The sequence below is a fragment of the Sinocyclocheilus rhinocerous genome, unplaced genomic scaffold (genome assembly GCF_001515625.1).
Source record: "Sinocyclocheilus rhinocerous isolate Xijiao unplaced genomic scaffold, SAMN03320098_v1.1 scaffold1251, whole genome shotgun sequence".
NCBI classification, from domain to species: domain Eukaryota; kingdom Metazoa; phylum Chordata; class Actinopteri; order Cypriniformes; family Cyprinidae; genus Sinocyclocheilus; species Sinocyclocheilus rhinocerous.
This window is the reverse complement of record NW_015636566.1, coordinates 245,936-256,015: the sequence shown is the minus strand read 5'-3', so window position 1 is coordinate 256,015 and position 10,080 is coordinate 245,936. Positions and strand designations below refer to the sequence as shown.

General features: G+C 34.9%; 1 protein-coding gene across 1 annotated transcript in view; it reads left to right on the top strand.

Annotated features, from left to right (window-relative positions):
• dnmt3bb.1 (DNA (cytosine-5-)-methyltransferase 3 beta, duplicate b.1) overlaps nt 1-10,080 on the top strand; it is a 44,876-nt gene extending 34,796 nt beyond the window's left edge. The window contains exons 12-22 of the mRNA XM_016562617.1: nt 477-556; nt 890-1,002; nt 2,662-2,845; nt 2,943-3,027; nt 3,620-3,765; nt 5,673-5,763; nt 6,908-7,056; nt 7,142-7,227; nt 7,371-7,440; nt 7,555-7,673; nt 8,240-10,080. Of these exons, the coding sequence (XP_016418103.1) occupies nt 477-556; nt 890-1,002; nt 2,662-2,845; nt 2,943-3,027; nt 3,620-3,765; nt 5,673-5,763; nt 6,908-7,056; nt 7,142-7,227; nt 7,371-7,440; nt 7,555-7,673; nt 8,240-8,381 (1,265 nt within the window). The 3' untranslated portion in view covers nt 8,382-10,080. The remainder of the gene's footprint in view (nt 1-476; nt 557-889; nt 1,003-2,661; nt 2,846-2,942; nt 3,028-3,619; nt 3,766-5,672; nt 5,764-6,907; nt 7,057-7,141; nt 7,228-7,370; nt 7,441-7,554; nt 7,674-8,239) is intronic.

Sequence of the window (10,080 nt, the reverse complement as noted above, 5' to 3'; positions counted from 1 at the left end):
AGTTTAAATTTTTTTTCAGCCATTTATCAGTTATTAACCAAAACATATAAATAAATATCATCTTAACTGTATCAGCCAGAATATTGGTGCATTCCTAATTTAATATTTTCTTTACAAATAAGTGCTAGGGTTTTAATTAGCAGTAATATCTGGAAAATATACAACTATAATGTAACTCCATCATAGCTATATTCAGAAACATACTTTTGCTGGAACTCAGTGGCAAAATATGGCATACAATATAACCTTTATGCATTATTCAGAATCCTTTATCCAAAACGACTTACAAAAGAGGAACAAGAGCAGTTTTTCAAAGAACCAACAATATTTGCAATTATAAGGTTTATTAGACAACTAGATTAGGAAGCAAGAGAAGAAATCTCTTTAAGACTATTCTTAAGAATGCTTGCAAGAATTAGTTACTCTTGTGTTTTGACTCAGGCATCTGTCAGTATAACGTTTTTCTCCTGTTTCAGAGTTCTGTCTCTCTTGTGGAAAGACGAGAGTGGCGACCTTCCACCCGCTGTTTGAAGGAGGCCTTTGCCTAACATGCAAGGTACGAGTTGAACTTAAATTCTCAAAACACAAAACAACACAACTCGAGAGTCTGGGAACATGGTTCTCCAACACGTGCTGACATGATTGCTCATAAAAGTGTGAAACAACAGCACTCCATCCTTACACCTGGACACCAGTATTGTATCTATCGATTACCTTTAGGGGACAAAGAAGGTGCCATGGATGTATGGATTTCACCGTAGATCATTTCCATTTCCTGTTACACTCTGTTTGCAGCCACACAATATATTGCTTCAAACAGGGATTCTGGTTGGAAGGACACTTAGCTCTTTAAGTTATTTACACGTGTTTTTATTTGTGTTTGTGTCAGGATGTTTATTTGGAAATCTCCTACATGTACGATGACGATGGCTACCAGTCGTACTGCACTGTGTGCTGTGGCGGCAGAGAGGTGCTGCTCTGTGGAAATGCCAACTGCTGCAGGTACGAAACCCAACACACTCTCTCATGCTTCTCACAAACTTGTTCTTGTCCCACAATCTCTTATTCAATCTCGCATTTCATTTCACTAGCATCTTGGCATTTCGTCACACTTCACTTCCATAACCGCCCAACCACCTCCCCCCCTCCACAATCTCTGAGCCGTTCAGATATTTGTCTTCTTCTCTTCCTCAGCATTGACATATTGGCTTTCTTTAAAGGCAAAGTGTGTAATTTATTTACCATTAGCCACAAACTGCTGCCAATCTGCCAATTTTCGGACTATTTAGAATATTTCACAATAATTTATTTCAGTGGACTGTTGCCAGTTTTTATTAATCAGTTAAACTAATAATAACATTTCAAGTAGTTGTTGCATGTTAGAATAATGCAGTTTTATTCTAACTGCATTTTTCGAACCTAAAGCAGTTGCAGATACAGTGACATATTTACAGTAGTCTTCATTTGGGCTATCAATCAATTAAACATTTTAATCATATTAATGACATAGTATGCTGATTATTTGCAAATAATCGTACACTATCATTCAAAAGTTCGGGGTCAGTAAGATTTTGCAATGTTTTTGAAAGAAGTATGTAATGCTCATCAAGGCTTCATTTATTTGATCAAAAATACAGTAATATTGTGAAATATTACAATTTAAATGAATGTTTTTCTGTTTTAATATATCTTACAACATTATTCATCAAAGCTGAATTTTAGCAACTCTCATGAATAGAAAGTTTAAAATAACATTTATTTGAAACAGGAATCTTTTTGTAGCATGTTTAATGTTCTTACTGAGATATTTCAAACTTATTAAATGTATGTGTGGGATCAAGAGGCATGATTAACTGTGTATTACTTTTAATTGATTTATCAATTACATTTTTTTATCACAGTATTTTTTGTAATTAATGTTAAATGAATGTGTTTAATTGACAACTGCACTCTTTATTATTTTATTTTTTAAAATGTTTAAGTTGAGTTCCAGTCAGTTGACAATACAGAATTACTCTTTAAAACTTCTAATTACTTATAAAAATAAGAACATGAAAGCAATGAAAACATTTAGTATTGCTTTGTTTGTACAGTAGTTATTCATAATCTAACTATAATCAAGATGAACGCTAAACTGAAAAGATAGACTAGAAACAGACACATGAACAAAAGCACAATGAAACTAAACACAATCCTGACAGCTGAGGTGCTAGACTTTGTATTATATTTTTTTATACACATGTACTCCACCTTAAATTCATAGAATGCACACTTTCATCCTTTCAATAAAATGTTTATTTTCCTCATCATTTTTTTGTTTTGTCACCCCTAGGAAACCCCTAGTTTGGAAACTGTTGGTTGATGATGAACTTTACAATAATTATGTGATATGGTTGCTGCTGTGATACTATTCTCTGCTGCTGATCTACAATGCTGGCTAAAAGTTTTTTTAAGTGTTTGAAGCTTTGGCTTTTCAGAATCATGTCAGGCTGCTCAAGCAAAAAGCATTGTTTTAAAAGTGCCATAGTGTCAACCTACACATGGTTTACATATTAAACTCAAATATTAGAAAATATTTGAAAAAAATACTCTTCACCTTTAACACTGTCGGTTTCTTTTGCCTATTTAAAGGCTGCCTCTGATCAGTGTCTCTGTCCACAGGTGTTTCTGTGTGGACTGTCTGGATATATTAGTGGGAGCAGGAGCGGCCAACAGCGCCCGTGATCTGGACCCATGGCGCTGCTACATGTGTCAGCCTCTGCAGCAGTACGGCGTGTTAAAAAAACGCCACAACTGGAGCCTGAAACTACAAGAGTTCTTCGTCAATGACAATGGACAGGAGTTTGTGAGTCTCACATTAACATTTACACAGAGGGAAATACTCTGTTTGCAAAACTGTAGATTTTTAATTATACAATTTATTTACTTTCATTTTCTTTCAGGAAAGTCCAAAGATTTACCCTGCAGTCCCAGCAGAGCAGAGACGTCCAGTCAGAGTCCTTTCACTGTTTGATGGCATTGCAACAGGTTTATGTGATATCTCTTTGGATTCTATATTCACCTTTTCTGGTTAAATCATCAGCATTAGTGATTCACAGATGCCAATAATATGTATACAATATTGATATTATATCATACGATTAAAAATGCATATTCATAAAATGTATAAAAATGCCCATAGAGTTATAAGCTTCAAACTACAAGACTTTTCCAGGTCTATAAACACTATATTAGGCTACCTTATATATCCAGGTTTCAATAGACTAGTTTTTCTTCAAAGAAAAAGGGGGTGAATTAAAATAATAAATATCTTGAGTTTTAGGCGTTTTTGCTCATTTTAACTTTGACTTATTTTAAATTATTTTAAGTCATCTTGAGGGCCCTTTGGAAGTTTGCTGAGGCCCCCTAGTGGGCCCCAGACCCCCAGTTGAGAACCATTTGCACCGCTGGTATTTTATCTAGTAACATGCACAATTATGAAAAAAAACAAAATAGTATATAATAATATGAAATTAAAATTAAGTATATATATATATATATACACATATATATGGCACTAGTGATTATGAACGCTAATCACTCAGATTTTCTTACTACGAACATTTTTATCTTAATTTAGGATATCTAGTGCTTCGAGACTTGGGCTTCAAGGTTGATGTGTACATCGCATCAGAAGTATGTGAGGACTCGATTTCAGTGGGAGTTGTCCGGCATGAAGGAAAAATCCAGTATGTGCACGACGTTCGCAACATCACCAGAAAAAATGTGAGTTAAATGTCATTTGTTTCTGGCTGCTTCTCCAGTTCATCTCCGATATAGATATTTAAATGTAAAGTAATGTTGTGCAAAACTCTTTATTTAGAGTCTATAAAAATATTTGAGCAGTTTTAGCTCTTTATTGTTTTGTATTAAAATCCTTTTTCGGTGCCACTCTATTTGATATTTTCACTGAGGACAATTTAATGATTGTTCATGTCTGTGAGACCAGTTTTACTGCGGTTTTACATAATCAGGTTTTATATTAGTAAGACCCAGACCTCAATTCTCTGTTCCCTCATCTGTTTCATTTGATAAAGGACTGTATAGAGACTGATTGGCAGTGTCACCTCACAGGCCACACACACCTGGCCCAAAGTTATTTGTTTAGTAGTGTGTTGCTTGTCCCAACAGCGCTTGATAAGGCTAATGGCCTCACCTGAGTCTGGTCTTTGTCGTCACACCTTCAAGTTTCTGTTTTGCTTCCATTATCTCTCCAGCTCACATTCAAAGACTCAGACACACACAGGGAGCAGCAAGTTGTCTTAAGCCTTAGTGACGGAACACAAAAGCGCTTTCTCCCTTCCTAAATCCCCTCTCCTCAATTCATCCATTCACCACCTCACCCTCCCATTCAATCACTCATCCACTCACCCATTGTTGTTGCGAAGCTGGATTGCGTGGGAGTGCAGAGAGGGACGCATGAAAGGGCTCTTGTCGTGGAAGAAAAGAGAGAAGGGATATATTAGAGGGGGTTTTTGGGGCCCTGGGTTGGGTTATTATGAAACGCTGAAAGAATGAGAAGGCCTGAAAAGAGTCTAACTGCAGACACACTCGCGCACTGTGCAGATGTGCCGAGGGTAAAGATGTACACAGGCCATTCCCACAGGTCTCTGAAGTGTGGGGTTCCTTCAGCAGAACATCTGGAAAGTCTAATTAAATGCTATCTATGACCTCAGTGACTGGTAATTACATCAAATTACTTAGATCTGTTCAGGAAGTTTCCTTATCAACACAAGGAACTATCAGTATCAGTCAGAAAAATGTGAACTTCATGTTGGAATCTTAAATGTGTTCAGAAAAGTAGGAATTCAAAATAGAGTGCAATAGTTGCATTCAGAAAGATAAAATGCCATTCAGTTTCTCCATAGGGGCAATGATTGTTAATAAATTATAAACCATTAAAGAAAGACTTACTGTCAGCTACAGGATTGTTGAGCTACATGGCTGGTATATGCTTTTGTTGAACTCATCAGCCTGCATTTTTCGACTTTTTTTTTTTTATAATTGTGTTCAACATTGGAATTCCTGGTGGAAAAACTACATTACCCATGTTTTTGTAAAGAAATCTCCTCCAATCAGAGAATTACGACAAGCTAATTCCACGGAAACAGCTCTCAGTGCCCATGAGTGCGAATGACATCTCCCTATGCTCTCATAGTATTTAAATATTTGTATATATGTGTATTTTGCAATAAACTAAAAATATCTGCTTTCTATATATATATATATAATCAACATCTTTAATCCATAGTTGTATATTTCTCCAAAATTGTCATTAGCAGTGCTTCATGGGATTGTAATTCTTTCCATTATTAAAGCCATTAAGCCTTGTACCTTTGTCTTTTTGATTTTCGAATACTTTTATGCTTCAAATCGAAGGTTTGTAATGTTGTGATCCATCTCATAGATGGTTGATTTGGTTCATGGCTTCGTCTTTTTAATGAATACTTTTCAAAAAATCCTTATGGGAAAAATTAAATCCTAATGGGAAAAATACTTCCAGGTGGCTGAAAAAGTGGATGGCCACTGTTCCACTCTGTAATAAAACATTTGGAAACAAACTCATGGATTTTGGTGCAGTGAATGTGTGGTGCAGCTGTGCTAAAACTAAATGATGCTGTTGTGTTGCTCAGATTGCTGAATGGGGGCCGTTTGACTTGGTGATTGGTGGAAGTCCCTGTAATGACCTTTCGATTGTCAACCCTGCCAGGAAAGGCCTGTACGGTAAGACATTATAGCTCTTATGAATCTGATTAAGGGAATCTTTCATTGTGCCACACAAACCCCTTGTAGATTCTATATTTTGTTATGATTGCATGCCATTTCATAACACATGAATTATTATGGTGACGTGTTTACAATCAGCTTTATGGCAGGGTGTTTTTTATCACAACTTTTTATTTAAAGTTAATCTATTTATCCATCCATTTTCCAAAATCACTTTTCCTCTGTAGGGTTGCATGAAGGATATGAATAATAGCTCAAATTTAGCAGTTTATTTAGTGGATTTGTGCTATTACTTTTCTAAGTCACCACACATATAATTTTTGTTTTAAATTTAATTACTAAGACAGTAAGCAAGGCTTTACTCATAAAGCATTTAATAAAACAATGTTTACAAAGTGCTTTACAGCAGTGGTTCTCAACCAGGAGGTCGGGTCCCACGAGGGGGCCTCAGAAAACTTGAAAGGGGCCACAGGATGACTTAAAATCATTTAAAGTAATATATTATTATTAATACATTTTATTATATTATATTTAATATATTCAAATATTCAAACTTAATTGAATTGCTAAAAAACAAAGTCAAGATGTAAACTGAACCCTTTTTTTAATTTATTTTTTTTATCTCACTTCTAACTTTTTTTTTCTTTTTTTTTTTTTTTTGAACATGCAGTTTATTGAAATTTCTGGAATCACAATGCATTGTGGCTAGTTAATATATCAACACTCCTACTTTCTGTTAATAAAAAAGCAAGTAGCTTTTTCAAAAATACACCGGAAATAACAGGAAATATCCTATCTTATATTGGGGGCCTTTGAGTAAAAAAGGATGAGAACCACTGCTTTACAGAATAAGATAATTGAATAGAACTAAGGGAATAGTTTTCATAAATATTTGTCAATTTATCTATTTTCCATGAATATTTTCTTGTAATATATTCCATGTCTCTTCTTTATTTATTTATATTACTTATATTGAATTAAACTTTAATTGAAGGAGGAACCTAAACCATATCTAAGGACCATAATAATCACCCAGAACACCCTAGCAACCACATAGCAAGATGCTAACAACCAGTCGGAGTCCTTTAGCAACCACTTAGACTACAAAAAAATATAAAAATATGCAATATATTGTGTTTAGAGGGGACTGGACGCCTGTTTTTTGAGTTCTATCGCCTCTTGAGTGAAGCAAAACCGAAGGAAGGGGAAGACAGACCTTTCTTCTGGATGTTTGAGAATGTGGTCGCCATGAATGTCAATGATAAGAGAGACATCTCACGATTCCTGGAGGTTTGAGTTTTTTCACTGGTTACTGTTGTTACAGATGGATTGATCTGGTCAGTTCTCATTTCAATTTGTCTTTGTGTATCTGTAGTGTAATCCAGTGATGATTGACGCCATTGCGGTATCAGCTGCTCACAGGGCACGTTATTTCTGGGGAAACCTGCCAGGAATGAAGAGGTATTTGCCATCACATCTTCCCCACTTCTTCTTAAATAATCTCCAGACACCATCCCTATACCTTTTTAACCAGCATCACAATAAAACTGAAAACGTGATATATGTACTTTATGCAAGTTTTAAATAAATGTGCTTTCTTCCAGGCCTCTATGTTCATCTGGGATGGATAAATTAGAGCTACAGGGCTGTTTGGAACATGGCCGCGTTGCTAAGGTAACTTATTTGTAAAGCCATCAGGCCTTTATTGATTTACTCTATTTATCCAGTTCATGACCTTGAGCAGGCTGTACCAGGAGAAATATTTTAAATCTAACTCTGTGTATTCAGTTTGGTAAGGTACGCACCATCACAACACGGTCCAACTCCATCAAACAGGGCAAAGACCAGCACTTCCCTGTCATGATGAACGGCAAAGAGGACATCCTGTGGTGCACAGAGCTCGAGAGGTGTGTTCGCAACAACAATCTGATGTATTGATTATATCAAATGTCCTGTGCTTTGTGTACTTGTGCTGATTTCATATGGTTTTGAAAAATCTTTAAACCTTTTCAACAACCGTTTAATTTAATGACTCAAAATGTCAAGTAAAAACATATTTTCATTACACGTATGTATCAAAATATTTTTTTCAAGTTACAATTTTTTTTAAACAAATGCCATTTATTATTAGCCTATTTAATAAAGTTTCTTTTCAAGGATTTATTTCTTTTAATGAGTCATTTCCAGTAAAGTTTTTATCACCCTGATATTTTTGACTTTATGCCTTTTAAAAGTGTTCAAATAAATGTCTAATTCATTCAAAATGCCGTTTAAATAAATAATTAAATTATGCATTCAAGCCATTGTGTATTGAAGTCCATTCATATTCAGAAATGGCCTTTTTTAAGTATTGTTAATTAAATAATAGATTAAGAAATAATTATATAATAATAATAATTATTTATAATAATAGATAAGAAATAATGTCACATAATTCACCCAATAATCACTTATTCTCTCCTTCTGTTGTCAGGATTTTTGGCTTTCCTGTCCACTACACTGATGTGTCCAACATGGGCCGTGGCGCCAGGCAGAAGCTACTGGGACGGTCTTGGAGTGTTCCTGTAATCCGGCACCTGTTCGCCCCACTAAAGGACTACTTTGCCTGTGAATAACACATGTAGTCCAAAGTCACACAACAAGCATAATAACAAAGTACAAAACCAAATGTCCTCAATAAGGAGCTCTTTGAGACTAGCTAATCTCTACATTTACTAGGCGATCTCAGCTTTGCAAAGACAAGCTGAGACATTGAGCTGACTTGAGGACAAGGGTAGTCTTTGACCATCAGACCAAACTCAAGGTAGACACTGTGTTGTGATGCTTAGAGCATCACTTAGTAAAAACACAGTTAGCTTTTGTACTAGACATTTTTTAAACTGATGTGCCTGTCAAGGTCTTTGAAACTTTCAGGATTCATCTCAACACATGCAGTTAGATTTGATCCTTTATTATCATAAGGGGAGGGGGGGGGACATTGTCCATGTTGCCTTACAATCTCAAACAATTAAAAAAAAAAGTTACAACATTTTTCAGCTTATCTGGCTAAGGAATGTACAAATGTGCGATTTCTTATTATGTCAAAGAATCAGTATACTTGCATGTGACACATTTACATGGTACTGTTGCTGTGAGAAAAATACTTGAAATTTATCAATGCAAACGTACAAACACGAAGCTGTGAGCCCTTACAATATGCATTTCAAAAGATGTGGTAAAAGAATCGATGCCCTGTTCCTGTTTCATAAAGCTTACATTCCCTCTGTAACATTGCACAATAAAAGTATAACCAGAAGGTGTTTTTATTAGCAGAACTCGAGGGCATTAGCCTGCTAAACATTACACGATTTTTTTTCTTGACAAGTCATTTGTGTTAAATAATTACTCAAGATAGAGATCAGTGTACTGTATTTTAACCTTGAAATGAATGTTTACAAACTTTAACACATTTCAACACGTTTTAAAGCTTTCTTATTATACCTTGAATTTTTTTAGATTGACCTCTATGATGAGGCACTGGTGTAGATGTAAAATGTTAGCTCTATATGGGTTTCTCTCACATAGAGGCTTTCATTTGTATTTGAAACCGTTGTTTTTATACATTCTGTTGCTACAAACAATAACAAACGTATTATATCACGCATTGTGTAATTGTAGCTTAAAACTGATGCCTCAACTGTCTAAAACACTTAATGTGTGGTGCCTTTTGAAGAGAACAGATACAGCCTGCCATACTGGGGGTTGCGAAGAAACTTTCTGCTTTTGTTTGATAGACCTAATGCTGTAACACAAACTGTTTTATGCGTCTAATTGTATGCCTAATGTAAACTACTGTCCAAACTTAAAGCTTGAAGACTAAAGTAAACTTAATACTTCATATAAGACAGGGAACAGAATTTTCGTTGGATACCGCATGTAAATTACACTCATTTGTTCTGTACACATCTTGACAGGCAAAAATGTATGTAAAACAGTGCAAAAATGTGCTTACTGTCATTTTATTTTCTTAAAGGTTTTTTTTACTGTAGTGTAAACAATTTTGATATCATAGCCTTAATATTTTGCTTAGTAGATCTTTAAATTTGATATATAAAGCTGTCTTTTTACTTGTTTATTTGGTAACAATGAACATGTTAATCTATACCTTTGAACATTAACAGTGCTTTTATACAGTCAATTTATATTTACTTTTTTATATACTTTTTTTTTTTAATAGTTTTTTTGTATACAATATATTTTCCTTTTGGGACTTATGGTATAAAACTCAAAACAGTAACCAAAAAAATGTTAGTATCCTGAGAAAAACCAATAAAG